This window comes from Coccidioides immitis (genome assembly GCF_000149335.2).
Source record: "Coccidioides immitis RS genomic scaffold supercont3.1, whole genome shotgun sequence".
NCBI lineage: Eukaryota > Fungi > Ascomycota > Eurotiomycetes > Onygenales > Onygenaceae > Coccidioides > Coccidioides immitis.
The window spans coordinates 6,436,626-6,463,552 of NW_004504310.1; the positions used below are offsets into that span (position 1 = coordinate 6,436,626).

Sequence of the window (26,927 nt, forward strand, 5' to 3'; positions counted from 1 at the left end):
TGGATTGTGTATTTTAGTGCCTCAGGCCGCAATTCTTAAGCACATGGCGCCGCTCGCTTTTATCAATCTTCAAGCAAATGAAGCACTGTCATGCTGCACACGATGAATTTTAACTTGTAAGATATCGCAATTTACAGTCATCAGATTAAATTAAAGGGTATCTCGTTATATCGTACAGGAACATTCACCCTACCCCGTCCAAACGCCTTATCCACCAAAGAAACCTCCCAAATGTTGCCAATTCCCACGCGAGAATGGAAGAAAAACAAAATTGATGCATGAAGACTACAGTTCAAACGCCGCTCACGATGTACCGGTGGCCATGACCTTTTTCGAGGCCACAGTTGCTTGGCTCATTCGGTTCTGAGAAGGTTGCTGGGGAAGTGAAGGTTTCTTTGAAGAGTCTGACGGCTGCGCAGGCCCATCCACAGCATTGCCAAAGGTAGGAGAAGTAAGAGATGTTAGCTCGGGCTGAAAGAGACCTCTGCCCTGAAAGCTACTCTCGACTGGGGAGAAGAGACTGCCACTTCCCAGCACCTGGGAAAGCATCTCCTTCATCCGGACAAGATGATACTTCTTCCTTGTCGGAATGAGCGGATGTGTCACCAACGGCTGAGGCCGTGATCGTGCAAGCCCAGCCATCACGGCATCCTTCTCTTCATCCGAATCGATGGGTCCATTTCCATCCAGGTCATCGTGGACCGGAGCATTCGCATCGATGGCAGCCTCTATTATAGAGTAAACATCACGTATTATTTCGAGCCCGACAAAGACAATGAATTGCAACTTACTTTGCTGCCGTGCTTGATTTTTTTTCTGGTACGCTTGTAGTAACATATCGTATGGTAGAGAGCGGCCTGGGACAGCTCTCTTTGCACCCATAGAATGGCTTTTGCAAGTTAATGATCGTGCACATTGGCCTCCATTCGGCAATACGACGCCGCATTGTTTCTCTACGTCAACCGGGCCTTTTGGCTTAGGCACCTTTGGCTTTGGCTCATCTTTCTTCTTTTTCTTCTTAGGCTCCTTATCGTCATCGTCAACCTTTCGCTTCTTTCCTTTCTTCGGGCCATCGTCTCCAGCGCTTTTCTTGGCGCTCTTTTGTCCCTTCATGGCACCCTCGCCGTCGTCTTCGTTTCCTTCTTTATCGGCCTTCTCTTTGGCCCGGTTCGCATCCCTTGCCTCCTTCTTCTTCCGTGCCTTTTCCTGCTTTGCTCGCAAACAACCGCGGATGTGTTCGGCAGCAGTCTGCTTCAAAACTGGTCTTTTGCAATGCTTGCATATGACTGTCTCCAGCTGCGTTTCTCGCGGCTTACCCGTCGGAAACGACGCCATTGTCTTCTCATCCATGACAGGGAGAATAGGGGAGGAACCCCCGGACTCTGCGTTGGAAGGTTCGGGATCCCTAGTTCCTATAAGGTTAAAACCCGCCCAATGGTCAGTTCTCCTAGTTGAAACAGGCACTGGAAATGCGTCATGATCCTGGGTAATCATGGGCATTTCAGGAGGGGAAAACACACCTTTCACAGCTTTAGCAACAGCCTTTTTAAATTTGATCTTCGTAGGCCTTTGATCATTTTCGCTGAATTTGTATCCGGAGGCATCAACGAAACTGGCTCCTGAGCTCGATGCCACCGATGAGGCTGTCGACCCGAGGAACAGTGGGGCATGGTGTTAGCCTTTTGCTCGCTCGGCGAACATGGAATGGAAGAGGCCAGGCCGAGCGGAAGCAGAAACCGCACGGTCGGGCGATATGGGTGATGAGAAACAACTCACCTCTCACTGTGCCGCCATTTGACGCCATCTTGATGAGAATCCCGGAGCCAGAGCCTGATACTGGCAGACATCTCGTGTTCAAAGATTTGACGAGATGACCACAGCGGTTCTTGGCGCGTGCCGCAACAAGGATGACTAAGCATAAATGCTTCTCCGGCTTTACCACTATTCCGTATGCTGCGCGAAGTATGTACGGAGTACTGGACATACTGGCGAGACTGTTTTGCTTAGTCATTGAGCTTAGTCAGTCATCCAAGGCGATCGGCGATGTTTACGTCCTCTGGAAGAGCAGACAGAGTATGCTGTCCCATGCCACAGATCATGACACTTTTTATACGATCTTCCACTGCGAGTTCACTATGCCAGATTTCCCAATTCAGTAAGCCCCAGCTTATCCTTGCTGATAAATTCATCACCAGGATCTACAAAACCTCAATTTGGCTCTCGAATCACAAGCGAAAAAGCGAATCTAGCAGCGACGCTCGACTGAGCTCGACTCCTTTCACTACAAACCTCAATTGCTAGCCTAGGACATGCTCCCAGGTTACACGAGCACTATCAGAAGACCACTCTCGTCGTCTATATTCTTCTTCCATTCCTTTCTCTCATCGAGCGAGGCATATGCCTACGAGAATGTATCATGTATCACATATTATAGTTACATACACACATATCACCAAAGATAAGGTTACTGAGAAATTTTCACCGGTGAACAGCCTATTCTAACCACCGAATCCTGCCAATTCCCTACTTTGCGTCCGTACTGAACCGGTAGCCACTACGCTCGGCGTTTAGACTGGCGCATCAAATAAGCATGCATCATGGTGACAGCATCGAAGGAGCATATCAACGAGGAACACCACTGATTAACCATGGCCTGTCAGTACTTCTAAAAGGATATAAGCCCAAAGAAGAAGTCGTCAATAGATAAAAGAGACGGTATCAAAGGTGTACCGCGCAGTACCCAACCGTTAATTCAATGAGGTCTTCGGTACTAGTGGTGACTCGGGTTCATTTTTGTTTGACAGATTTGGACAATTTGGGGGCCTCTACTTTGGTGGTTCGACTTATGGGACTGGTTTTTTCACTGGCATTGAGAAAATAATCAATGCTAACAAGAAGCTCACAAATGCGCCTGAGGTTGAATTTATGCTCTAGTCATTACAGTTGCAGTATTTGCTGGTGGACCAGCTCTCAAGGTATAGTTGTCCGACTAAGGCAGTCTCATACATGAATATTTACAGAATCACTCCTATCGGGCCTACTCTGTAACTATCTGAACAGGAACACTAATCCACGAGTTACAACATCGATTTTGAACTACATTTTTCGAGATCGAATAGGATTAAAACTTGCGAGAGTGATGAACAACATGCTCGGCAGATCGGGTATATTGTCTTGGGTCGCGTAAAATCTTCCATTATATTTTGGCGTCATGATTGCGTAAAAATGCTAAATATCATAATCTAAGGGCGTTATTTTGTTTGCATTTGCTCAAAGTACTTTTCCCATCCTATTTCCCGCATCTTAACTCCTTTTACGTCCAGATTCTCATCTTTTGCGGCTTTTGCGTATTCTGCCACCTTCTGTCGTAAGGTTTCATCGTAACATCCTAGTATGCGAACAGCCAGCAAGGCCGCATTCACACTGTTGTTGATTCCCACAGTTGCAACCGGGACACCTATATTTAAGAAGAAACATGTAAGTAAAGGGGTTCCCTCTATGCGAACAATTGGGGTTTACGAACCTCGAGGCATTTGCACAATACTATATAGACTATCAACCCCATCAAGGGCGCTTCCTTTCACTGGCACGCCAATAACTGGAAGCGACGTATGTGCCGCCGCCATTCCAGGCAGATGTGCAGCTCCACCGGCAGCAGCGATTATGACCTTGATACCGCGCGATGCCGCTGTAGAAGCGTACTCGGCCATATAATCAGGAGTCCGGTGGGCAGAAGTTATATCTACCTCTGGCTTGACGCCAAAATATTCTTCCAGGAGTCTCAGACCAGGAACCAGGGTCTTTAAATCGCTATCTGAACCCATTACAACTCCGATTGTTGGCCGAGGATTGCTTGCAACCTTGGCCTCAACTCCCATGCCACCTGTCCGATCAATAAGAGGCTGCATCAACTCCTCGGCTTCACGCATTGTAGGAGCGGTAACTGTGACATGCCCCATCTTGCGTCCCAGCCTGCCTGGGCCCTTTCCATACAGGTGGACGCTTGCATTTGGGATAGACAATGCGTACTCAGCATCCTCAAGGTGAGCATCCGGCGTAGATCCGCCTAAGATATTCAACATAATTGCAGGTTGACGCAGTTGGAGACTTTTAGGGGGGATCGGAAGATCTAAAATGGCGCGCAAATGGGTATCAAATTGTGACAGTGGGCATGCTTCGATAGTGTAATGTCCAGAATTGTGGATGCGGCTGGCAAGCTCGCAGAGCAGGATAGAGTTATCTTCTAGGAGAAACATTTCGACTCCAAAGACTCCCTTGCCATCAAAGGCAGCGACTGCATCTCTGGCCAGCTTCTGTGCCTTTTTGTTGATCTCGTCTGAAACATTTCTTGCAGGAGCATAGACTAGTTTGCATATCGAGTTCTCTTGGACCGTCTCAACAGTAGGATAGGACAAGACGCTGTCCTTGGTTTTGACTACCATAACTGCCAATTCCTATTTGTCGGAAATAAGAATCGAACTGCACCCAGCTGGGAGAACATTACATACCATTACGAATTTCGCCCATTTCTCTGCATAAAGAGGTCGGCCCTTTAGCGCTTCCAGCGCCGCCGGTATATCTTCTTCGGTCTTTACCGCATAATTGCCTAAAATACATCTTCAGATTGAATTCCCAATAGATAACAAAGAGATACAATAGCATCGCATCCTCACCTCTACCATCGTACGCCCCAGTCTTCGACTTCAACATCAAAGGAAACCCAAGCTCCTGTCCAATCGCACTCAGTTCCTCAGCTGTACCGTCCTTCAGCTCACGATACTCCGCCTGCGGAATTCCAAACTTCGCCAAGTGCTGCTTCTGCGCAAATTTATCCTGAATAATTCTGATGCTCTTCCAGCTGGGCTGCACATCAACCAAAGACTCAACCTCCTCCAGAGCATGCGTATCAACATGCTCGATTTCGGCTGTCAAGACATCGCTATTCGCCGCGAGTCTGCGTACAGATTCGCGGTTCATAAAAGAGCCAGTTATGTGATCATCATGAGCACTGATTTGCTTCGCGGGGGCTTTGTCCGCGTCTAAAATATTCATTTGGATGTTGAGTCGATTGGCCGACTCCATCAACATTCTCCCCAGCTGGCCACCCCCAAGAACGCCCACTCGTTTTGAGCACGCCATTTTTCTTATATAACAAAAAAAAGAAAAGGCCAATAATTGATTTAAGCCTGAGAGTTCAAGTCGAAAGCGCTCGTTCGCCGAGAGGAACTTTTGGAGATTGAAAATCCACGCCCGGACTTTAATATCACGTGATAAATTTTTTTTTCCTTTTTTTTTTTTAAACTACGGGCTACGACAGGGACCAATTTGGTCGCGAGAATCGTGCAACTACTGGCGATATCTCGCGAAGCATAGACTACTATTCGTCCCTCCAAACCCAAAACTGTTTGTCAGGACGACATCCACTTCTCTACCCTGTGCCACATTCGGCACGTAATTGCAGTCAAACTCCTCTGTTGTGTTTTCAAGGTTGATGGTTGGTGGAAGTATTCCCTATGACCTTTTTGAGCAACGACATCTCGGAGTTTAGGGTCATAGGATAGTGATGCCTTACCTCGTAGATTGTTAGGACGGAGAAGACTGCTTCTATAGCACCAGCTCCTCCCAGCAAATGTCCTATGGCACCCTTTGTGCTACTGATGTTGATATCCGAAGGCCTTTCTTTTCCTTCAGAGCCAAGAAGGAGCGTCTTAATAGCGGCGTTTTCCGCAGCATCTCCGATGACAGTGGAAGTACCATGCGCGTTAATGTAGTCAACCTTGCTCGGCGGTAATGCGGCATTTTTCAATGCACGTTGCATGGCCAGTAAAGCACCTTTACCGTTCTCCTTGGGCGCTGTCATGTGGTATGCGTCCGCCGAGCAGCCGTAACCCTTTAATTCCGCATAAATACGTGCTCCACGGGATGTGGCGTGTTCTAATTCCTATATAAAGTCCGAGATATGCGTTAGTAAAAGCAGGCCTCTTGCTCACTGCGAAAATCGGTCGATGGTACCTCCAGGATCACGACAGCGGCACCTTCACCGACAACAAATCCTTGGCGATCTCTATCAAACGGACGAGAGGATTTTTTAGGCTGATCGTTAAAATCCGTAGCAAGACTCCGGCACCGTGCGAATCCTCCGATTGCAAGTGGGTGGATGCAGGATTCGGCTCCACCCGCAACCATTACATCGGCATCACCATGTGCAATGAAACGAGCAGCATCTCCGATGGAATGGGCACCGGTAGTACATGCGGTCGTTGCTGCATGATTCGGTCCCTATCCTTAGAGATTTAGAATCCATTTCTAAAATAAAAGAGTATAGTCAATACCATGAAGCCATATTTCATTGAAATATGTCCAGCGCCCAAGTTAATTAGTAACTTGGGAACAAACAACGGCGAGATCTTTCTGTATCCCTATAATCCATGATATGAGAAAAGCTCTACCTCCACCGGCTCAAAGATTGCGAGTGGACGAGGTACCTTTTTATCACGTAGCCCGTTATCATAGGCAACGGATGAGTTATAAATTTCTTCGAAATTCCCTATTCCAGATCCCAAGCATACACCCTATCCCATATATCAGCAATCTATAGCGTAAATTGAGGATTTCGAAATGAAGGTATGGTGGACCTACCGTCATTTCCATTGCTTCCTGGGTCCCGGGTTTCCACCCTGCATCATTGAGCGCTTCCTCTGTTGCTGCTAATGCGTATTGTGCAAACAGAGCGGTTTTTCTTTCTTCCTACCATCAATCTCTGTCAATATCAGATCTTCTTAGCATCAACGGCGCCAAGCAACAATGCTTACAGCTCCTCAGACACAGAGAAACCTACATCGCGAGTCACCCATTCAGATGCTCTCCAGCCGCCAAGCTCCTTGGGGCCCTGCGGCACAACGGCCGCAATCTGACATGGTACTTCTGTAAATCCGGGATGTCTATGTTTCACAGATACAATACCACAGTGGCCCTCCACGAGACGCCCCCATGTGTGACGGATACCTAATGTTTTTATAAGTTAATCAACACGCGCCATGACGATGAATTGCAATACTCCCATACCAGTTCCCAAGGGAGTGACGGCGCCCAGCCCCGTAACTACCACTCGGCGCATTACTCAACCTTGGCCCATGGGGACAGTGAGAAGCTCGGGCAATTCAGTATGGTAACACCCGGCGATGTCTCAAAAAATGAATCCTAATTGCCCCAGTGCTGTTAAAAACTGCTGGACGTCGAGATCCTGTCGTCATTTTACAAGACAGCTCTATGCGCTACCTAAGGTTCTCAGTCGTTCTCGGAAATTTGGATTGTCCGTTTTCGCATCGGCTCAATGCAATCTCCAGCTCAATACTGTGATCACCGCTCGGTCGCCCCAAACGCGTTCACGAGGAGCGAAAATGCTGATCCGTGACTCATGTTCGGAGGGTTTTGTCTTCCCTCGGGAAAAATAGTCACTGGGCAAATTTGAAATTAACCGCGATGGGTGCGACTTCAAAAGCTTGAGTTCCGCTCTTTCAAAAGGCCTCCTCGCCCCAGCCTCTACGCTTTTCTATTTTGGCTCAGCTTGATGAATAAAAAGAGGTTGAGAAGGAGGCAACCGACGAGGATGATGCGTTTTTCATACTGGCAGGGACTCCTCCTGGGGCTATTAATCTGTTGGAAGCCCGTCGCTGGCCATCAGGACCACCAGCATGGCGAGCAGGCGCCAATTAATGAAAAGGACCTGCTCAAGAAATGGGGGCAGGAAGTAAGCTATCCCTCATGGCTTGTTTCCATGGACTTCTCGCATATAGCCTGCGTTCATAACTTATATGCCTTGGAAAAATTTATTTTGCTGCAGTGAGCCGCGATGCATTGACAGATATAAACTTACAGTGGGCGTTCTCGGGCATTTCCACCTTTGCGCACCTCAAACATGTTAAATGCCTTCTGGAGCCAGACGAACTCTATGACATTGCAATCATCGGAGCGCCATTTGACACAGCGGTCACATACAGACCCGGTGCGCGATTTGGCCCTCGGGCCATTCGCGCTGCCAGCAGTCGCCAAGTGCCGGGATTGGCATACAACACCCGCGCAGGGATAAACCCCTATCTCAGCTGGGCCCGAATCCTGGACTGTGGTGACATCCCCGTCGTTCCATTCGACAACGCTATTGCCGAATCGCAAATGTACGAAGCCTTCCTCGAGCTTGGTAGCCGACCAACGCCAAAGAATGGCAAACCCAAACTCATCACCTTAGGAGGTGATCACAGCATCGCGCTTCCAGCGCTTCGCGCCTTGTACAAGATTTATAACAAGCCGATTACGGTGGTGCATTTCGACGCCCACCTCGACACATGGAATACACTCCGGTACTCGGAGGTGTGGACTTCTGAGCAATCCCGCTTCACTCACGGCAGTTTTTTTTACACTGCTAGTCTTGAAGGGCTTATTTCCAATACTAGTTCCGTGCACGCGGGACTCCGAACTCGTCTGACGGGTACTGACGATGGCGACTACACCAATCAGGGTCCGGAACAAGGCTTCATGCGAATTCACGCTGACGACATTGATGATATCGGCGTAAAGGGGGTGATTGACGCAATCATCTCTCGTGTCGGTCTCTTGCCCGACGAGCCTGTATATTTGAGCCTCGATATTGACGTCCTCGACCCCAGCATCGCGCCAGGGACAGGGACGCCCGAACCGGGGGGTTGGACGACGCGAGAATTGATTAGAATCCTCCGCGGGATTGAGAAGCTGAACCTTGTTGGAGCAGACATCGTGGAAGTATCACCCACTTACGACGGACATGGAGAAGGAACAGCTCTCGCAGCGGCTCAAATGGTCTATGAGTTACTGGCCAGCATGGTAAAGTTGGAACTTAAAGAAGAAGCCGGTGGGTGGTATGGCAAGAAGAGTCAGAAATCTCGCGACGAGCTGTGATATAAGTTTTGGAAGTGGAATTGTTGTAGCTTTAGCCATATCAGCATAATTGATTTCAAATAAGAATCTACATGTATCAATTGTTAACATTAAATTATAGTTACCCAAACTCGACAAAAAATAGCCAATAAATATCTTTATGGGAAGCACTTCCCGAGATGACTGTGCTAACATTTAGACAGAGGTAATGGCTGACTAGAAGTCCAAACAACTGTCAGAGATAAAGAGCAGCACTTTATGTTTCCACAGCAGCAGAGTGATGAAGGGCTTGAAATTATAGCGTAACTTTAACAGACAGGCATAGGAACCAAGATAAATATGGAGTTTAAATAAAACTATACAAGGGAGAAGGAATGTATTTGCAATGTGTCTTCTGGATTTCCCCCATGTACATAAGTCTCCTCAACCATCAAATCCAAGCATTAGGTTAAGACGCAAGAAACAAGGTGGGAATCAATTAAAATAAAATAGGATTCATCAATCTGTCTTAAAGACCTGTGATCTGCCTGATTCAGCACAACACTCAAAGTAAAACAGACATGTGGACACAGGAGTACAGAGATGACTATGACAAGGGTAAAAAACAAAGACACAATTCCATCCCTTCAATGATTCGCCATTTCACACGCCTTCCTGAAACCCCTCATAATGCCATCATCATATTGTCATCTTGTTTGCAGACATAACAAAACGCGTTTGTCCAGTTCAATCCAGATTAAGAGGGCATGCTCGACGGCGCAATAAACAGCGGATAAGCTAATCTAGAAGTATCTGGAAGGATAATTGGGAGGACGACTAGACTTTGCCTCAACGCCGTTGAAAAAAAATGTAAAAAGAGCTTTACAGAATCTTGCAAACGCGAGACTTCTTGCGGGTGCTTGGGGGCTCAAGGGCAGCAACGATGGCCTAGTTGAAAACTGATCAGTACACAACATCTGACGCGCGAATAGCATGTAGCTCACCTCATCGAAGACGTCCTTGAGCTTGTACTGAGTGAGTGCAGAGCATTCGACGTATTTGACCGCTCCAAGTTCCCTTGCCATGCGCTCTCCGTCTTCTTTGCGAACGGGAGCCATCTTCTGTTTTGAGAGTTTCTCACGAACAGCAGGGTCATCGCGTAAGTCGGTTTGGGTACCAACAATCAAGCAAGGGACCCCGGGACAGTGATGACGGACTTCCGGAAACCATTTCTCGCGGACGTTCTCGAATGACGCAGGAGAAGTCACGGAGAAACAAACGAGGAAGACATCGGTTTGGGGATAGGAGAGCGGACGAAGACGATCATAATCCTCCTGGCCCGCAGTATCGAAAAGGCCGAGAGTATACGGTTCGTCTCCAATCCTGTAGCAGTAGGTTGGCGCTGTGTCAGCTAGCTTTTTTAAAAACTCTTGCATGATCTCCAGAAGAGGTAGAGGGACAAGAATCTGGCTTCAAAAACACAAAGGACCTTTGGAGTCTAAGGAGAAAGGATATGTATAAACAAAAGACGCGCAACTCACATCACAGTCACTGCATAATTATCGAAAACAGTGGGAACATATTCAGAAGGAAACTTGTTTGTAGTATATGAGATCAACAGACACGTCTTTCCGACAGCTCCGTCCCCAACGACAACACATCTATTATGTTCCCGAAGCATGGTTAGTTCGGTGCACCTGAACACAGATTTATCTTATGACATCGGGGTAGCACGATGTATTCATCTTGCCGAGCAAAGCACACTTACTTGATAGTAGCAACAACCATTTTCGAAGCTTGCTAACACAACAGTTGAAAAACTGCGGTTACTTATGTGCTGAGGCACAGATGTTTCAGGGGTAGGGAGTATGTCAGGATGCAGTAATGAATCGAGAGGATGTTGGAGCTCAAGAGGCGAAGACGAACGGGTGAAGAGAGGAGAGGAAGGGAGCAGGCGAGGAGAGGAGGGCAAGAAATAGCGGGGAGTTTGTGAGGGAAAGTTCCGTCAGGGCAAACCTCAGTTGCTAACGGTGACACAGCGAAAAAGTGAGGGTGAATTGAGTGAGTAAGGCAGAACCGGAGGAGGATAAAAGTGAGAGTGAGAGAGACCTAGAACGCTGAGCTACAACTGTTAACCAATAGCCCACACAACAGGCCGTGCTGCTTCTCTGATTCCTGAGCTCCAAGGCCAAGCTGAAGAGAGAAGTTGGGATCGAAAAGAAACAAAACAAGATTGACCCTGGGTGGTGTGCAGACTCACTTGGATGGTGGAGGTGAAGGAGAGGACGGAAGGGCGACGACGAGACGGATTGCGCTGCAGAACGCGCCCACAAGGACTTGGGAAGACCCTTGCGAGGCTTGTCTGCTGAAAGAGAAGCAGGTATTGGACAAAACCGATTGGACAAGGCGACGCTCACAGTGGTGGCTGGAGAAGTGATTGATGACGGGGTTGGAGGATTGACGTTTCAAAGAATGGAGGTGGTTGTTGAGCAAATGGGCAGCGATGCCAAAAGGGGGGGAAGTCGACACCTCAAATCGCCCCGGATGCCACCAAGCAAAGATCTTGAGAGCAAGCAGCGATGAAATACGGGCGGCAATGGAGATGTTCTACTTTGCTCTGCACACAATGATACGAGAATTGCCAGTGCCTTTTCTATCCGCTGTGACGTCCCTTGCGCCCTTCTCGCTGCCGTATTTCACCCGCGCAGTTTCTGATCTGTCTGAAGAAGACTGGCCTGCAGAAATCTTTATCTAACTTCGGCTCTAGTCTAGTCCACGGACGCTGGAGATGTAACGGTTTTTAGCCATTCGCTTGGTTCGACGACCCTGAAGCTACAAGCACCAAAAGCTCGGCCAGCGCCTTGCAGAAGGTATTGCGAGGTATCACCCCGATCACGATGATCGGCAACCATGCCTCTATCCCAAATGTATTCTAGGCTGAAACGAAGACCAGCGAACAGCTTCACCTTCTTTTCGACTAGTTAAGAGTGGATCATGATCCCTTTTCTCTTCAAACAGTGACAGTCGCCGGATCCCCAAAAAGAAAAGGAAAAAAAAGAAAAATCCGAGGCTAGTTACTGTCTTGCTTGCTTCCCTTCTGAGCCGAGCTCAATCCACGAACGACAGCCTCACTGCTGCCAACAAACCCGCCAGCAACGTGTTGTCTCATGAGCAGAAGAGCAGCGTAAGCCGAGCTTATAACACAGCCAAGTAACTCCGCAGGATCTCCTCCACCCCCTAATTCATTGGGGTTCAGAGGTTAGACAAGGAGATCCATGCTTAGCACCAGTGTCTACGGAGTATCCTCCGTCCAAAGTCCCAAAACCGACTATTGAACTCCCTAAATAGCCGCTGCTGACTAGTTATATGGGACGGGTTAACTCCTCCATTTCCAGGATAGACGTCCCCTTTCAGCAAAGAGGAAGATACCAAATAACAAGCGACCGTTCTGAGCCAGACCCATTTCCCCGCGCACACACAGGAATTCTGTGCTGCAACCTGTACATGATGTATGTAAGCACGCATACATATACTTAGTTAATGCTATTCAATCACTCCGTACACCTCTCAGCTTGGGCGGAAGGCTTATGTGCCTTCTGGAAGAAAGAATGCCATTGAGAAACTAACGCACGGGATTCAACAACCCATCTCAGCTGCGGAGTTGCGATGCATTGTGTGACGTCGCATCCTGCCATCGACACAATACGAGAAGCGACTATCAACTATCATAACCCATATATATTCTCAAAAACATTCCAGCATCGCTAGCGCAGTTGATTTAATGCGAGAAGCAAAGCTAACTCTGGCATCCTTCTCAGAATCCAGTTCACCCAAGAAGCTCTTCAAAAACCCCCTTCAATATTTGACTACATGAATATTTCAAGCTCCTCCTCTGCGTCCAAGAAAACAAATACCAACCCAGCTGTTTGGATCCCGAATTTAATTGCGCAACACACCAACGGGCCATTGTGTCGCTTTGAAAACAATACCAAACTGCGCACGACTTGGCCAATGCCCAGCGAAGAACTGAGCACAGAACCATCCGGTTCTTCGATGTTGCGGCCCAATTGTCACACACAGTATGAGCCACGCATCGTTGCAGGATAGCATACGGCAGAAGGGTATACATGCTATTCCTACATCGACAAATATCAAAACCTGGGTCTATTTCATCCTGTGATTGAATTCCCGGCATGCGACCAGAGACAGTTGTAAGGAGGAGAAGATAACTTCATTGGTGGCGAAGGTGGATGATTTACTAGCAAAAGAATGACTTCACCAAGCCTCGCTCGTAAGGCTCTAGGCAGAAGGAATATTAAGCTGAGTTGGATCATCAGGCTCGTCGCGATATTCCGGGAAGGCTGGGCTTAAAACATGAGTGGTATCGTGGCATATCTCACGTTTTGTTCGAGACTTTAGAATTCCTGTAAAATCTACAGTGAAATTTATCGCTAAGGTAAAGAAAAGACGCTAATATGCCACTGAGTATCAACCTACACAGCCAACACGGCTGGCTTATGAGCCGCTCCTCAGAAACAGGGCCTAAACGTCAAAAACGGTCTCTGCAACCTCTTCCAACACTTCGTCCCACTCTTTATCGGACCTTCGGGTATACTCAATTGTTGCCAGACCCGTAACAATAACCATATCCAAATTTGCGATCACATTGGCGTCCTGAACCAGCAATATAAACTGATCCATCTGACGCGAAAGTAGGGAGGACCGCTTCTCATATCGAGCGATCACGCGTTTGTGCTGATCTACTAGCTTCTGGCTGCTCGTGAAGATACTATCGCCTCCTTTCCATTGCATCCTTCCCAGCGGTGAGTCAAATTTGCGTCCACCAGCAAGCAGATCAGAGCGCTTCATTGTCATTTCCATTGGCTGGGGACCGGAGTATAAGGAAATGCCAATCTTGGAGGAAAGACCGTGGAACGAAACAGTACTAACAACTGTGCCGCTGTTGGATCCGCCGAAAGGGACTTGAACTGGCGGATGTGCGCAGGGTGGAGATGGAGATGGGTAGTGACATGCTGGAGCAGCCATCTGTTGGTACGGACAACGGTGTCGAATAAGTGTCATATGTGGCTTCGCTTTTTGTGACGTTTCTACCGTATAAAGACGTGTGGTTGAGTCGGAGTCGAGAATGGTATATACCACACCCGATGCCGGCTGCGATTTCGTTATATAGAAGACTCGCCCTGGATCCATGGTGGATAAGCAAAGAGAAAAACTAGGGAAACTAGAGAGAAATTTGGAGCAGCGTATTCAGCAATGAGACCGATAATTCAAGGGAGATATTTGATCTCGCTGCAAGTCCATCGTGGCCAGAAAGGAGTCATTTCAGGGCGAAGCGGCCCTGTTATGAAGGTTGGCATCTTCTGGCCTTGTACACGGGGTCCTCCATGTATTACCCGCTTCAGGTATTAAGATCGCAGGTAGCTGAACGTGTCTCGTAGATAGGTGACGTGCTGGACACAGCCTGGCTATCACTGTGGTCCAAGGTTCACTGCCTGGAGATGGGGATGGAAGTGGATGACTCCAGAAAAGGTTTCTCCAGAAAATACCCCGATGCGGTTAGTTCCCGCGGACCAGGCTAAATGCCGTTTGCAGCCAAGCCGTGCTTCGTGTTCCGTCAGAAACAATTGAAAGCCACACGAGCTGAGATCGAAGGAGAGTTTGGGTGAGATGATGATGGGAGCAGAAGGAAGTGGCATGGCCATCTTGTTAAATAACCAATTCGAGCCATTTCTTCAGAAAAAGGTTTGGAGACGTTTTGGAACGACCTCCCAGCGAAGTACATACGGACTTGAAGACTTTCAATATGAGAAAGCTATTCTATCGTGGGAGAGGAGAAGCGAGGCTCGGCCATGCCACCTGCATCAACAGCAGACTTGAATCGCTCGCTATTCGTTGGTGTCCACGGATCCCTGGTTGCTGACTTTCTACTGGATGAAGTTCCCAAATCCTTGCAGCTCTGGGGCAAGCATTTGGCACCCACACGGGCCGGCCTGTCCATGAGACGTTCGCGGCCGTTGAAGCTTGAGGAGAAAGCTTCAGTCCTTCGACGCTTAAAATCTACTCCGTAGATGAGGTGTTCTCGCACTTCGCTTTTCGTGTTGAATCTACGACCCGTGGAGACTCCTATACCCGCCCTTCAGTATGGCATTTGTGACGCTGTTCACAGCCCTTTCCCTCCCCAAATGGCAGCTTCTTGCGCTCGGCCTTGGTATCTGGGTTGCTCTTGATATATGTCGGGGTATTTTTCGCGTGGTGACTTCTCCATTTCCTGGGCCCAGAATCGCCAAGTTCACTCGATGGTGGATGCGGTGGAAGCAGTGGAAAGGTAACCAGAAATGAGGACCTTTATGCACTCGGGTTAATAAATTGGACGCAGGAAATGACAAGCACGAAATTCTCTTATTGCATCGAAAATATGGCCCAACCGTGCAGCTGGGCCCTCGTGAAGTTTCCTTCTGTCATGCTGATGCCCTGCCGCAGATCTACTCGGGTCCACGAGGACTTGACGCTGGTGAATCTTTGCTCGCTTTTCAAAATTATGCTTCAGAAAACGTCGTAACAACGCTGGATGCGGATCTCCATGCCGTCCGCAGAAAGATGGTCGTTGGTTTGTATACTGGACCTGCGGTTGCCGCTCCGGCTTTTCAAGCTGGGTTTAAGATATATATAGAACAATTTATGCGGATAATAGAGGAGAGGGCTGTTGCCGCGCCCTGCAGGACCGTTGATGTTTCTTCCTGGCTGAGGTGGTTGGTGGCCGATATCATCATTCACCACATCTACGGGGAAAAGGACCATCCTAATATGTTGACAAACGAGGAATCGAGGAAGATTTATAAAGGACTGCTGATTACCACTGCGGATATATTATGCCAACCGTTTGTAACGTTTCTGGGGTGGTTTCCACGTTAGCACATTCTTTCCTGCTTGAAACCATAAGTGACCATATTAACGATTTGACAGGCATTTCCACGCTATTTCAAAGGCTTTTTGGACCAGATGAAATAGGAACTTTTGGGATGAAACGGGTCGAAGCAGTTCTCTCCGCCAATTCAGAGACAAAGGAACCCTCGATCACTCACCTTCAGCATCTCACGTCCACCCTCAAAAAGAACGGCCCATCACGTGTCCTTCCAGGTAAAAACTTCATCGCAAGTGACTGTCTTGACCATTTCATTGCTGGTAAGTGATGGGCCATGGCTAGTCCCAGTGTTAATTCCCAGGAATTGATTTTTCAACAAGGATACTTCGCTCCTGGCGATTTGCTCGCCGCATTGATGTGGGAACTCTCCGCTCCTGAAAACAGGATATACCAAGATAAACTCCGGCATGAGCTCCATGATGCTGGAATCTTACCAGGGAAATATCCTGATCCTTCGCTCGTCCAAAGACTGCCATACCTGGATTGTGTACTACGTGAAGTGCTTCGACTCCATCTTCCTCTTCCATTTGGCTTGCCTCGAACAGTGAAGCAAGGTCAGAACGTTGTGGTTTTGGGAACAAAAATCCCAGCTGGGGTATGTGGAAATTTTCGTCAAACAAGTCCATACTCCACCCGATCTAATAGCATATCAAACAGACAACGATACACTCCCAAGGTTATTGTCTTCATCGCGACCCAGGCGCTTTTCAGGAACCAGAAAGATGGAATCCAGAACGTTGGAACATTCCAATCACGTCTCCAAAATATCGAGAGATGCAGCGGATGTTCTGGCCGTTCGGCTCCGGAGCGAGAATGTGTTCGGGGAAAAAGTAAGTTTTCGATATCATCCAACTCAGAAAATTATATCCAAATCGAATCGAGATTGAGATTGGAAATGCCCTGAATTCTTTATTTATCTAACTCCTTTCTTCCTCGAATAGCGTTGCATGGGCGGAGCTGCGCCTGATTACAGCTAGAGTGTATAGCACGTACCAGACGGCGTTGGATGAGGTCTTTGTTGATAAGGATGGGGCTCTGCTTCCAGAAGAGAAGAGAAAGGCCTATTTCCCGTTCAGAATAACATTGCCCATTCGGTTTCTCAAGATTTAGATAGTCCTGTCGCGATTTTCTGGTCCTCGAATCAATCATTAACTTCTGTGGTGCTGTATAACAATGTGTTAGGTCAACGTGTAGCGGACGATAGGCATCTTCACTCCAATTGGCTAGGTCAAATATAATTGTTCATTTTTCCAAAGCATCCCCTTCAATTGAGACCCAAGGGGGCATGTTGCCCAAAGCCTGTTAAATGTTGTGTATGTACAGATACATATGATCTACAAAAGGGTCAAAAGGCGAGGGAAAGGCAGGGAATAACACTGGGATCCCGAAGTAAGACATTTGTCTATTTCCCAGAAAAATCTTATAGCGGAAATGAGAAACTTCAGCCATATCCTATGCTGGTGGTGGTAAAACGGAAAGATCGAAATATGCATGAAGGGTATCTCGCCATCATATGCAGAAAACGAGGGACATAAAAAAGCTGTCGGTATATGCTAAAACAAAGTTCGTTTCTATATGAATCTCGGAAGGAAAATGTTTGCTCCTTTGAAAGATCCAGGTCCATGGCTTGTGCAATACGTTCGTTTGCACCTGTTGGGGCCTTGCGGAGAACGATGCTGAGGGGTCGAATGAGAAAAGAGAGGGTAGTTTATATCTCTAAGGTCGAGAGTTCGACCTGGATGATCGAGAACTGGTTCTGGCTATAAAATCATCTTCCACATCACCGTGGCCGATGACTTTCCCTTTGACTTTTTGAGCCATCTATCACGTCTAGGTTAGCACAAGTGAGAAATAAACATACATCAGCTTGGTATACACGACAATACGTACTGTGTCTAGGTGGTAATCCTTCATCAACAAGCTCAATGGTATCAGCGGAATGGTTACACAAACCGCAATCGTCAGCAGCGTCCCCATTGTTTCTTCATATGCCCTATTAATAGCGATCCGTGTTGGGGATCCTAAGGGATACGAGAGTGCCTCGGTCAACTTTCCAAAGATCTCATCCGCCTGCTCCCGGCTTTCTGGAGGTAGGTAGTTCCGTAACCGTTTCGGGACAGAGCTTGTCCACACCGCGCCTGAAATCGCCGAGCCGACAGCACCCCCCATCTCAAGTGCTGTTAGGAACATTGCTGTGGCAGCTGCAACTTCCTGATGACTTGCTGATGCCTGAACACCCAGCTGTACAGGAACATTCACTAGTCCACCTCCGAGGCCAACAATGGTCTGGATAACAAGTGTTTTGAGGACACTGCTACCTTCTTTGTGGGACAGGAGCATTAAGATCAGCCCCCCAATGTAGACGAAACAGCCACCCGTGACAAAGGAGCGGTATCTCCCAGTATATTTAATGAAGAATGAGACTACCACGGCAGCAATGGTGGATGTGAATGAAAAGGTCTGTGTCACGCGGCCAGCGGTGACGACAGATTGGCCTTGTACGACTTGGAGATAGGAATAAAGATACGGTTGGATGGATAAGTAGAACGCCACTTATCGAATGTCAGTAAAAGGGGGGCATCCTGGATGAGAAGGGGTGGGTTATCGTCCTTACTAAAGTAGAAGAATGCGAATGCGCAGCCTGCCAGGGCCGTTCTCTGCTTGAGAAGTTTTAGGGAGAGCAGCGGGTGCGGTGCTAGCCTTTTCGACGTCTCCCAGAAAGGAAGAGCAACTAGGCAAATGCACCCTACCACAATCATCGCGATGATACTTCCGTTTTGCCACGTATCTTTTGCATTCGACGCCAGCGTCAATGGTACCAGAATGAGGATGAGCGCAGCTGACAGCAATATCAAGCCAAACAGATCCAACTCGTACCAAGTACTCCGGAGCAAACTCCTTAGACCTTTGCCTTTCCAAGGCTTGGGCTGCAGTAGCTGCAGCTTCTGTGCTTTTCTCTGATTGAGCCACAAGGTCAAGGCCAAAGGCAGGAAGGCCAAGGGCAAAATAACCACCCACATTCCATAGCCCCAGCGCCAGGTCAAATTCTGGAGTATAGCTGAAGCTACCATTGGCCCGACCCACACAGTAATGAGGAAAGGTAAATCGGGAAGGTTGGCAAATAGTGCTCGGTTGAGTAGATCGCTGCTATCGGCGATAAACACCTGTTGCAGTATTTGCAAGCCTGTTGAACCAGCAGAGTAAAATATCTGCGCCGAGGCATAGGTCTGCACATTCTTCGAGGCGGCCATTTGGATGTAACCGAGGACATAAATAAAAACACCGATACAAAACGCTTCAAACCGACCAAATACATCCGCGATCTTCGCCATGGGCGGCTTTATGACAGCTATTGAAAAAGTGTTAGGGACAGGTACTCAAAGGAAAGTGGAAAGAAACTCGTCCGGCTTACCATTAGTTACATTTTGAACAACCAAGACCGTAGATATTAAAGAATGTTTGCTAAAGGAACTTGTTGCATAAGGTGATAAAGACATCACCGTCTGCCCCTCGAGCGAGGTAGAGAATGCCATCAAAAAAATTCTAAAACCCATTAGCCCATGACACACACCCACAAAACCACCATGGACAGGCCGTAGAAAAATCCTCGAAAAAAAGAAAGTCTCACCCAAGATATGCTATTATCAATGATTTCTGCGTCCACGTTCTGCTAATAGCCTCGATTTTCCGGACACCATCCTGGACGTCCGTACTGATGGACGTCGACGAGCTAATAATCTCTTCAAATATAGGATCATTCTCACCAAGTTCCCTCGGTTCCACAAAAAGCAGGCCTTCACTTTCGTTATTTCCCTCAGTTCTCTCGTCGGACTCGAATGCCCCATATGTTGGAGGGCTCGAAGGCCCCCTGGGACGACTCATGACTCCCAGCAACCCAAGACCCCTTATTTGGTGTGACTATCAATCGTCAAAGGCCACGTTATAGCCGGGATAGGGCGACAGAGGTTCATCAACAATATAGAATATTCCGTTTCCCAGCAGGACGTTCGATCGGTAGCAGCCGGGCTTTGGAAAACACTGAGAATCACGCCGCACACGAGCAAGGCAGAGTATGTCTGGAACTGTAAACGCCTCCGATTGTGCGCCAAAAAGTACAGCCAGCCAACGGGCCGCTGAAGGTCTGCGAGACGGCTGGTGGCTGCCGGTCCACAAAGTTTTGCCGATCCGCAGGAATCGGATGAGAGAGAGAGACGCCCGTTGGGTTAAAAATGCTTCGTGACACGTACTCTGTCGAACGCAAGACAAGGAAAATAAATAAGAAGAACTAAAATATAGCCCCGCTAGTGCCTTAAGTGCCCCTTAAAAAAAAAAAAAAAAAAGCAAATCCCAAAAAAAGTCGTGAATGTCCGTTGATTGATCGTGTTCATGGAAAAAGTTAGCCAATGGGATATCCGCGGGTGAAGGGAGCTGGACTCAAAGGGTCGAAAGGAGAAATAAGGCGATCCAAACCCTGCCAACCCTCGCTGGCATTAAATTGGTTTAATAAAAGCCCAGCTTATCGTAGATGCGGAGAACAGACCACCAGGACGACCGCAGGCAGAGCCAGCAGACGCAGTCATGAATCGAACGGGTGATGGAGGGGGCGGAAACGGCCGGGTGGAGGCCACGGCTGCTTGGCGAGATGATCTGATATGATAAGATTAAACTGACTGGTTAGGCCACCCAAACGCTCGCCAACCCAGCGTGGGCTCGCAGCTACAGTATGATTGGGTGAAACGAGGCCCGCTAGGCTACTTACGGTATGGCATCTCGCGCGTTTCCCCGTGACCAGCTCTAAACCTCCCTGGGCGAAACTTCGGCCAAGCTCGGATCTGATAATGCCTGGTGATCCGATCAGCTGCGGCGTCCGACGGCGAGTCGCCGCTGCGAGTCACCCGAACCCTGCACGGAGTACTCCGTACATATTTGCTTAATCAGTTGCCTCGTATCGTTTCAACATGGCGCAGAAAGGTCGCCCTCAACCCGAAAACCTACGTACATTTAAACATTTAACTAGCATAGTACTCCGTAGCTCGCGCGGGATTTACTAACTTAGTTAACTAAACTGTGTGTACGGCTTGCGAGATGTGGTCACTTTGGTTATGTACATTCAAGCTCAAAGTCCCGAAATACCACGTCTAACTCCCCGCCTTCTTTCGCTGGTCGGCACGCATACACTCCAGCCAAAGCCTTGACATCCTCTTCCTCAGCGAAAGCCCATGTAATCTCTCTCACCGGTACCATGATCTCCTCCCCTTCCCTCTTCTCAACCACGTAAACCCACAACGCACCCTTCTGCCTCACCATTTCAATCGTCACCCCGCCTCCGCCATCCGATATCGGCGCAAGGCTCCAGTCAGCCCAGTTATCCTTCGCTACCGTACTCACGTACGGCCTCCCACTGACGAACTCAATCCCCGTCTTGATCCATTTTCGGGCCTTGTGCTCCATCATCAAGACCAGTCCGCCCTGGTCGTAGAGCGTGGACCAGTCAGCACTGACGTGAACACGGGCTCTCTGGAAGCGGCTCAATGCTATCGCCCTGGTGATCGTGGGTGCATTTGACCGGACTGTCGAGGGTGGTTTGGACCAGAGGTCAGTGCCTGGGGCGGCTTTCAGGGTGAAGCCGTTCTTGAGATCGGCTTCGGTGGGGGGTTGCTGGGAGGTGTTTTCACTCCGGAGATTGAGACTGGACATGGCGCTGTGACGATGAGCCACAAAACTATGATAACTGGTATATTGCAGTGTCTTTAAATGATTGATGAGTTGTTTGATAAACGCATTGATTCAGGTTGGCGTGGAATAATCAATAGAACAAGTGTGGAGTGATGACCAAGTTCAGCCGGCAACTTTCTAGACACGTACATGCGGACAGCAACCAGCAACTAGCAAGGTTGTATTCCCGAGAGTCCGAGTTCCCGAAGAACTCGAAATCCGACTCTTTCAGCTATTGGTTCTCTCAAGTTGAACCGAACTTCGTTGCCACAAAACGATGCTCAAGTGTAACCCCAACGCACGCGATAATGGAAACCCAGCTCCAATGGTAAGAGATACCCCTTTGAACGTTATAAGCGGGCGGCGTTATCCCATCTTCGTAAATCGGAGTGTATATCCGGTGACAACTTGGCATTGGGACGGGAATGTAAACCCTGGCGAGCCGGCGGTATCTTCTAACTGCTTCTGCATTGTCCTTAAGGTCAAACTTGCTGGCCCATGGTCGGAAGATAGTGCCCATATGTCAAATTTTGCCCTGCCATTCCTCAGGGATCGATTGATAAGATGAATTTTATCTCCGGAACTCTCTGAATAGGAACCCTTTTAGCCGTGACAAAATATAGGATATCAGTTTGGTGAACTTAAAACTACCTGGAAGACGATGCATCGGGGACAACGTAGAGGAAGAGAGAGTGGAGTTTCGAATACCAAGAGCATTACGTCCAAATTATTGTATTAATACAGATTAAGAAAGCACACTATTATTTATATAAACTGCGGACTCCCGCAACTTTTCAGCTGTCCTCGTTGGAACTCATGCATCCCTGTCAAGACTCTGAGCTTGACACATCTCGTAATACCGCCCCTTTTGCCGCAAGAGTTCTTGATGAGTTCCTCGTTCCACAATTCTACCGGCGTCCAGCACAAATATCGCGTCACAGTCTTGTACAGTGCTAAGACGATGAGCAACGGCAATAGTCGTCCTTCCCTTTTTTGCAGTTTCCAATGCAGCTTGGACGACCCGTTCGCTCTCAGTGTCCAACGCACTGGTAGCCTCGTCCAAGAACAAGAAGTCAGGATTTCGCAGAAGCGCCCGTGCAACAGCAAGGCGCTGTCTTTGACCTCCGCTGAAAGTGAGACCACGCGAGCCTGATTCCGTGTTATAGCCTTCAGGCAGAGATTGGATGAAGTCATGAATGTTCGCATCCTTACAGGCCTTGACAATGTCGTCGTCTGAGACTGTTGTCGAGTGGATTCCAAGTGTGACGTTTTCTCGGATAGAACCCTGGTAGAGCGTCGTCTCCTGAGAGACCAAGCTCGCGCTCTCTCGATATTCGTTGACGTCGATTGCAGAAATCGATTTTCCGTTTATGAGAATTTCACCGGAGGAGATATCGTAGAATCGTTCCAGCAACGCGATGATGGTGGTTTTACCGCATCCCGAAGCGCCCACGAGACCGACGTTTTGCCCACGATAGATCTTGAAGTTGATCTTTCGGAGTACCGGATGATCTGGTCGGCTTGGGTAATGGAATGAGACGTTTTTAAATTCAATCGCAACGTCTTTCTCACCGCCCGGGAGAGGTTCTCCCTTCGAGCCGTTAATCGGAGCAACTTGTTGTCGGAGGTGCAAAATATGATTTGCAGCTGAGTGCGCCTTTGTCGTATCTAATAGCACGTGTTAGCGAAGAGAATTCCCCCTGAGCCCAGCAGCACAGGGAATAACCTACTCAAGGTGAACCCAAACAGAAAACCCGCTGCTTGCCCACCAAAAATCACGGCTACAAACACGACGAAGAACGTCTCGGCATCGTACTCGTTGAATGTCAGGAGCCGCCCACCATACCAAAAAGCGAGCGCCATCGCTGCCAAGTCAATACTTTCGGAAAGACCGAAAAATATCATACTAATCATAGTATGCTTGTAGGATCTCGAAACAGGGCCCTTCAAACGCTCCGCATAGCTGTCATAGACCTTCGATTCTAGCGTCAAGGATGAAACGGTGCGGATGGCCCCAACCGCTTCGGACGCAAACCGCGCACTCTCGAGATACAGTTTTGCGTTCTTATCCTGACTCTTCATTTCCATACGCATACGGGTAAACCCAGCCATAAAAAGCGCCGGGAGACATCCGAAGAGAGCAACAAGGGCCAATTTCCATTGAGTGACGAGGGCAAGAATTGTGCAAGAGACGAGATTCACAATGACAATCAAGATCAATCCGATATTTGAGGAAATCAAGTCCTGCAGAGCCTGCGGGTCCGTCGACAATCTTGCAGTCAGGCTTCCGGATGAATTATCCGGATTATCGAAGAAAGCGATATCCTGCGATAACATGGCACCAAAGTATTCACTGCGATAGAACCGCGATACGCGGAAGGCCGCAACAGTCAAGAAGAAACCAACGGAGCCGTACGAAAACAACACCCCCAGCGCAAGGACGAAAAACATCAGAGCCCAAAAGCTCACCCGGTCAGCGAGCTCGTCCTCTGGCAGCTGGAAAATTGTCACGATTTTTGAAAAGAGAACAGCTTGTGCCGGGAAAGCACCGCCTCCGCAGACAGACGCAACTCCGCCGAACAGAAAATAGACCCAGTGACGGCGCTGCTCGTAGAAGATTTTGGCCAAGCATCGGAAAAGGGACATTTTACGAGAGACATCGACTTCTTCTGGTACTTCCTCGGTGGGGAGATTGCTGCGAACCGATTTTGTCGTCGCGACCTTTTCTAGCTCGCCTGGTTGTACATCTTGCGAGTCGTTTTCAGTCTCCGAGGAACTTTCGTCGGCCACTGTGGAAAGGCTTTGAGCATTGACGAGGTTCCAATATGCGCCATGCGCTTCCAGAAGCTCATCATGAGTCCCTTGCTCGACAACCTGACCTTTATTCAGAACGACAATGTTGTCTGCTTTTTTAACCGTTGAGAGCTTATGTGCTATCAACACGGTGGTACGCGTCCGTGAGACTCTATCCAGCGCGGCCTGAACGACGGCTTCGGCTCGGGGATCGAGCGCAGAGGTGGCTTCGTCAAGGAGAAGGATTTGAGGATTGGAAATGATACTGCGAGCAATGGCAACTCTTTGCCTCTGACCTCCACTCAAAAGGCTCCCCCGCTCACCAACCACGGTGTCGTAGCCCTTGGGAAAGGTCTGGATAAATTCGTCTGCATTTGCCTCAATGCACGCTTCCCGGACCAGTTCCCTTTTCCTCTCTTCATCATAACCGTCCATTTCTGTCCCATGAAGACCGTGCACGATATTGTTATAGATGGTGTCGTTGAAAAGAATCGGTTCCTAGCACGCGTTAGCTAGCAGGTATATGATTTGAAGTGGTTTTCGTTAAATTGCGCCTTTTACCTGCTGGACCAACCCAATCTGGCTCCTCAACCATCTCACGTTCAAATCCTTTATCTCCTGTCCATCAAGCTGAACTGAGCCCTCAGCAGGATCATACCAACGTTCCAAGAGCCCGACGATCGTGCTTTTCCCACTACCGCTAGCCCCGACCAGTGCTGTGACTTTCCGGGCAGGGATATTGAGGGTGACCTTGTTCAAAACTTGAATGGTGGGTCTTGCAGGATAAAAAAAAGACACTCCTGACAGTTGAATTTCCCCCTTGACTTCTTCCGGTTTTAACCCTTCAGTGCTCATGGAATCGATACCAGGGGTTCTGGCGATCATATCGAGAACATCATTGGCGGCTGCTCCAGCTTTCGTGAAATCGCCTATGGTAGGAGAAATCATAGTGAGAGCGGAGGTGCCAAGGGCGACGGCAAAGATAACGCTATTCAAGAAGTTAGAGATGAAGAGCGCTCCTTGTGCGTGGGGGTCGGACATACGTGAGAATTTCTCCGCCCGATCCGATCTGCCCCTTCGTGACGAGTTTAACACCATACCAAAAGGCAAGTGAATAGGCGCAGTACATGATGAAGAATTCAGAGCTGTATTGGACACCCAATATGGGGCCCTTTTTCACCCCAAACTTCTTCGCTGAGTCCAGATGCTCGTCATATTTCTTCCGCAGTTTACCTCCAGCACCAAAGGCGACGACGACCCGGATACTGCTCAGAGTCTCTTCGACGAGGCCACCTGCCTTTGAATAAATATCCAAGACTTTTGCTTCTATTTTCGTGTCTAGCACAACCGTGATTCCAACGAGGGTAACGGCAGTAGGAATGGAGGTAGCAACCGGCAACGTAAGTCTCCAGCTTCTGGTGAACGCTACGACGAACGCGGCGATGAGCATGGCGAAACCTTGAACTGCGGTTCCCACTTTTTCCGATAGACCATTCTGAATGAGATTCGCATTGTTGGATATGCGAGTGGCGACGGACCCTGGGGTGTACGTGTCGAAGTACGCCATATCCTGCCTGAGGATCGCTTTGATATACTCCAAGCGGAGACGGCGCACACCACGAACGGCGGTGATTGTGAAGCAAGTGGTGTGGATGTACACCGTCTAGAACCGTTTTATTAAAGACAAACTCAGCCTGAAGACAAAACGACGTGGGGAGTAAACATACGGCAAGCTTTCCAATGAAAAGATAGACAAGATACAAGCTGGCAGCAACGTTAGCCAGAAAGATCATTAAAAAGGGTTGAGACGGCGAGGGGTTACAAACGCATTTTTTGCGATTGCTTTCCTGAGTTGCTCGGGGGTTGAAACCCCTCTCCCGTAATCATTGAATTCATCGACGAATGCGCCAAAAACAATGGTCATTAAGGGAAGAGCCTAGATTCCGCCAGGTCAGAGGGTTTATGAAGCTCTTCTTCGCATTGCGCCTGGGAAGCTTTGACATACGGTTCCCGACGCGATCGCGGCGAAAAACCCACAGATCCGAAGAACAACATCGACTGGAGCACACCATTTCCAGAGTTTCTACAGCACTTTATCTTTAGCTAGATACATTGAAAGGTCGTGCATTGCATGAAAATTTACCAAGTAAGCACCGAACCCGCCCGAGGTTTCGTCTTTGTCCTTCTCCTCTCCGGTCTTTTCCACGTCGATTACCGCATCGTCCTTTGCATCGACGGTCTTTGGGGCGACTTCGGTCATTTGCTTCTCTCCATGGTCTGAAATTTTCTCCACATCCACAGATGCTGGATGTGCTGGCTCGACGGAGCTCATCACCAGAAGGCGACAGTTGAAGGGAAACTTTCGAGATTCGGGAGGTAGGCCTATATTGGGTCTAGAAAAGGACAATACAAAGACACCCGAATAAAATAATTAAAAAAAAAATAAACAAATAAAATAAAATAAAATAAATAAATAAATAAACAAGAACTGCACACAGCCCCTTTCAGGTGAAAGGCGGATGATCTAAACTACACCCAAGAAACTAACTACATAAAAAAAAAAAAGTCGATTGAAGATTGAATGAAG

The 26,927-nt window shown here is 48.4% G+C and overlaps 11 protein-coding genes across 11 annotated transcripts; 3 read left to right on the top strand and 8 right to left on the bottom strand.

The window, feature by feature from the left end:
- Positions 1 to 130: 130 nt before the first annotated feature.
- Positions 131 to 1,833, bottom strand: CIMG_00791 (SAGA complex component). The gene is made up of 4 exons (XM_001247019.2): positions 1,777 to 1,833; positions 1,521 to 1,643; positions 792 to 1,412; positions 131 to 728 (listed from the first exon to the last, which is right to left on the bottom strand). The coding sequence occupies exons 1-4, from the start codon at positions 1,802 to 1,804 to the stop codon at positions 304 to 306; spliced, it is 1,197 nt and encodes a 398-aa protein (XP_001247020.1). The 5' UTR covers positions 1,805 to 1,833; the 3' UTR covers positions 131 to 303.
- Positions 1,834 to 3,247: 1,414 nt separating this feature from the next.
- CIMG_00790 (phosphoribosylaminoimidazole carboxylase, ATPase subunit) lies at positions 3,248 to 5,199 on the bottom strand. Its single transcript, XM_001247018.2, has 4 exons — positions 4,674 to 5,199; positions 4,509 to 4,606; positions 3,524 to 4,454; positions 3,248 to 3,457 (listed from the first exon to the last, which is right to left on the bottom strand). Exons 1-4 carry the CDS (start codon positions 5,137 to 5,139, stop codon positions 3,252 to 3,254), a joined length of 1,701 nt encoding a protein of 566 aa, XP_001247019.1. The 5' UTR covers positions 5,140 to 5,199; the 3' UTR covers positions 3,248 to 3,251.
- Positions 5,200 to 5,346: 147 nt separating this feature from the next.
- CIMG_00789 (beta-ketoacyl-acyl-carrier-protein synthase II) lies at positions 5,347 to 7,244 on the bottom strand (the record flags this gene model as incomplete). The annotated part of the gene is made up of 8 exons (XM_001247017.2): positions 7,066 to 7,244; positions 6,839 to 7,005; positions 6,640 to 6,747; positions 6,486 to 6,572; positions 6,333 to 6,419; positions 6,013 to 6,279; positions 5,573 to 5,941; positions 5,347 to 5,511 (listed from the first exon to the last, which is right to left on the bottom strand). The coding sequence occupies exons 1-8, from the start codon at positions 7,115 to 7,117 to the stop codon at positions 5,347 to 5,349; spliced, it is 1,302 nt and encodes a 433-aa protein (XP_001247018.2). The 5' UTR covers positions 7,118 to 7,244.
- Positions 7,245 to 7,612: 368 nt separating this feature from the next.
- CIMG_00787 (agmatinase) lies at positions 7,613 to 9,080 on the top strand (the record flags this gene model as incomplete). Its single annotated transcript, XM_001247015.2, has 2 exons — positions 7,613 to 7,750; positions 7,879 to 9,080. The coding sequence occupies 2 exons, from the start codon at positions 7,613 to 7,615 to the stop codon at positions 8,929 to 8,931; spliced, it is 1,191 nt and encodes a 396-aa protein (XP_001247016.2). The 3' UTR covers positions 8,932 to 9,080.
- A 304-nt stretch (positions 9,081 to 9,384) lies between these two features.
- On the bottom strand, positions 9,385 to 11,776 carry CIMG_00786 (cell division control protein 42). The gene is made up of 5 exons (XM_001247014.2): positions 11,150 to 11,776; positions 10,658 to 11,006; positions 10,431 to 10,550; positions 9,894 to 10,272; positions 9,385 to 9,837 (listed from the first exon to the last, which is right to left on the bottom strand). Exons 2-5 carry the CDS (start codon positions 10,675 to 10,677, stop codon positions 9,772 to 9,774), a joined length of 585 nt encoding a protein of 194 aa, XP_001247015.1. The 5' UTR covers positions 10,678 to 11,006; positions 11,150 to 11,776; the 3' UTR covers positions 9,385 to 9,771.
- Positions 11,777 to 12,153: 377 nt separating this feature from the next.
- CIMG_12835 (uncharacterized protein) lies at positions 12,154 to 14,297 on the top strand. Its single transcript, XM_004445830.1, has 3 exons — positions 12,154 to 12,398; positions 12,708 to 13,270; positions 13,391 to 14,297. The coding sequence occupies exons 1-2, from the start codon at positions 12,256 to 12,258 to the stop codon at positions 12,994 to 12,996; spliced, it is 432 nt and encodes a 143-aa protein (XP_004445887.1). The 5' UTR covers positions 12,154 to 12,255; the 3' UTR covers positions 12,997 to 13,270; positions 13,391 to 14,297.
- CIMG_00784 (uncharacterized protein) lies at positions 13,348 to 14,297 on the bottom strand. The gene has a single exon (XM_001247012.2). It carries the CDS (start codon positions 14,098 to 14,100, stop codon positions 13,432 to 13,434), a length of 669 nt encoding a protein of 222 aa, XP_001247013.1. The 5' UTR covers positions 14,101 to 14,297; the 3' UTR covers positions 13,348 to 13,431.
- An 834-nt stretch (positions 14,298 to 15,131) lies between these two features.
- CIMG_00783 (uncharacterized protein) lies at positions 15,132 to 16,942 on the top strand (the record flags this gene model as incomplete). The annotated part of the gene is made up of 5 exons (XM_001247011.2): positions 15,132 to 15,817; positions 15,874 to 16,092; positions 16,153 to 16,427; positions 16,490 to 16,662; positions 16,774 to 16,942. The coding sequence occupies exons 1-5, from the start codon at positions 15,508 to 15,510 to the stop codon at positions 16,940 to 16,942; spliced, it is 1,146 nt and encodes a 381-aa protein (XP_001247012.2). The 5' UTR covers positions 15,132 to 15,507.
- A 105-nt stretch (positions 16,943 to 17,047) lies between these two features.
- On the bottom strand, positions 17,048 to 20,391 carry CIMG_00782 (siderophore iron transporter mirC). The gene is made up of 5 exons (XM_001247010.2): positions 19,461 to 20,391; positions 19,245 to 19,375; positions 18,447 to 19,181; positions 17,723 to 18,384; positions 17,048 to 17,653 (listed from the first exon to the last, which is right to left on the bottom strand). Exons 1-5 carry the CDS (start codon positions 19,712 to 19,714, stop codon positions 17,549 to 17,551), a joined length of 1,887 nt encoding a protein of 628 aa, XP_001247011.2. The 5' UTR covers positions 19,715 to 20,391; the 3' UTR covers positions 17,048 to 17,548.
- Positions 20,392 to 20,595: 204 nt separating this feature from the next.
- On the bottom strand, positions 20,596 to 21,624 carry CIMG_00781 (uncharacterized protein). Its single transcript, XM_001247009.2, has one exon. The coding sequence runs from the start codon at positions 21,527 to 21,529 to the stop codon at positions 20,933 to 20,935; it is 597 nt and encodes a 198-aa protein (XP_001247010.2). The 5' UTR covers positions 21,530 to 21,624; the 3' UTR covers positions 20,596 to 20,932.
- Positions 21,625 to 22,225: 601 nt separating this feature from the next.
- On the bottom strand, positions 22,226 to 26,872 carry CIMG_00780 (multidrug resistance protein). The gene is made up of 8 exons (XM_001247008.2): positions 26,484 to 26,872; positions 26,346 to 26,423; positions 26,167 to 26,276; positions 26,068 to 26,104; positions 25,384 to 26,003; positions 24,902 to 25,328; positions 23,278 to 24,838; positions 22,226 to 23,215 (listed from the first exon to the last, which is right to left on the bottom strand). The coding sequence occupies exons 1-8, from the start codon at positions 26,670 to 26,672 to the stop codon at positions 22,362 to 22,364; spliced, it is 3,876 nt and encodes a 1,291-aa protein (XP_001247009.1). The 5' UTR covers positions 26,673 to 26,872; the 3' UTR covers positions 22,226 to 22,361.
- Positions 26,873 to 26,927: the final 55 nt, after the last annotated feature.

What these genes read in the sequence shown, in the direction of transcription:
- CIMG_00780 (XM_001247008.2), bottom strand. Translation starts at nt 26,672, where the DNA reads ATGAGCTCCGTCGAGCCAGCACATCCAGCATCTGTGGATGTGGAGAAA. An exon ending in CCGCGATCGCGTCGGGAACC is followed by an intron (nt 26,277 to 26,345) that starts GTATGTCAAAGC and finishes GGCGGAATCTAG; the next exon opens with GCTCTTCCCTTAATGACCAT. An exon ending in AGATTGGGTTGGTCCAGCAG is followed by an intron (nt 24,839 to 24,901) that starts GTAAAAGGCGCA and finishes AACGCGTGCTAG; the next exon opens with GAACCGATTCTTTTCAACGA.
- CIMG_00781 (XM_001247009.2), bottom strand. Translation starts at nt 21,529, where the DNA reads ATGTCCAGTCTCAATCTCCGGAGTGAAAACACCTCCCAGCAACCCCCC.
- CIMG_00790 (XM_001247018.2), bottom strand. Translation starts at nt 5,139, where the DNA reads ATGGCGTGCTCAAAACGAGTGGGCGTTCTTGGGGGTGGCCAGCTGGGG. An exon ending in TGGGGCGTACGATGGTAGAG is followed by an intron (nt 4,607 to 4,673) that starts GTGAGGATGCGA and finishes GATGTATTTTAG; the next exon opens with GCAATTATGCGGTAAAGACC. An exon ending in TATTGTGCAAATGCCTCGAG is followed by an intron (nt 3,458 to 3,523) that starts GTTCGTAAACCC and finishes TCTTAAATATAG; the next exon opens with GTGTCCCGGTTGCAACTGTG.
- CIMG_00786 (XM_001247014.2), bottom strand. Translation starts at nt 10,677, where the DNA reads ATGGTTGTTGCTACTATCAA. An exon ending in ATGGTTGTTGCTACTATCAA is followed by an intron (nt 10,551 to 10,657) that starts GTAAGTGTGCTT and finishes GGAACATAATAG; the next exon opens with ATGTGTTGTCGTTGGGGACG. An exon ending in AATTATGCAGTGACTGTGAT is followed by an intron (nt 10,273 to 10,430) that starts GTGAGTTGCGCG and finishes CTACTGCTACAG; the next exon opens with GATTGGAGACGAACCGTATA.
- CIMG_00782 (XM_001247010.2), bottom strand. Translation starts at nt 19,714, where the DNA reads ATGAGTCGTCCCAGGGGGCCTTCGAGCCCTCCAACATATGGGGCATTC. An exon ending in TGTTCAAAATGTAACTAATG is followed by an intron (nt 19,182 to 19,244) that starts GTAAGCCGGACG and finishes CTTTTTCAATAG; the next exon opens with CTGTCATAAAGCCGCCCATG. An exon ending in ATTCGCATTCTTCTACTTTA is followed by an intron (nt 18,385 to 18,446) that starts GTAAGGACGATA and finishes ACATTCGATAAG; the next exon opens with TGGCGTTCTACTTATCCATC.
- CIMG_00791 (XM_001247019.2), bottom strand. Translation starts at nt 1,804, where the DNA reads ATGGCGTCAAATGGCGGCACAGTGAGAG. An exon ending in AAATGGCGGCACAGTGAGAG is followed by an intron (nt 1,644 to 1,776) that starts GTGAGTTGTTTC and finishes TCGGGTCGACAG; the next exon opens with CCTCATCGGTGGCATCGAGC. An exon ending in TGTTGCTAAAGCTGTGAAAG is followed by an intron (nt 1,413 to 1,520) that starts GTGTGTTTTCCC and finishes TTAACCTTATAG; the next exon opens with GAACTAGGGATCCCGAACCT.
- CIMG_00784 (XM_001247012.2), bottom strand. Translation starts at nt 14,100, where the DNA reads ATGGATCCAGGGCGAGTCTTCTATATAACGAAATCGCAGCCGGCATCG.
- CIMG_12835 (XM_004445830.1), top strand. Translation starts at nt 12,256, where the DNA reads ATGGGACGGGTTAACTCCTCCATTTCCAGGATAGACGTCCCCTTTCAG. An exon ending in TGCTGCAACCTGTACATGAT is followed by an intron (nt 12,399 to 12,707) that starts GTATGTAAGCAC and finishes CATCCTTCTCAG; the next exon opens with AATCCAGTTCACCCAAGAAG.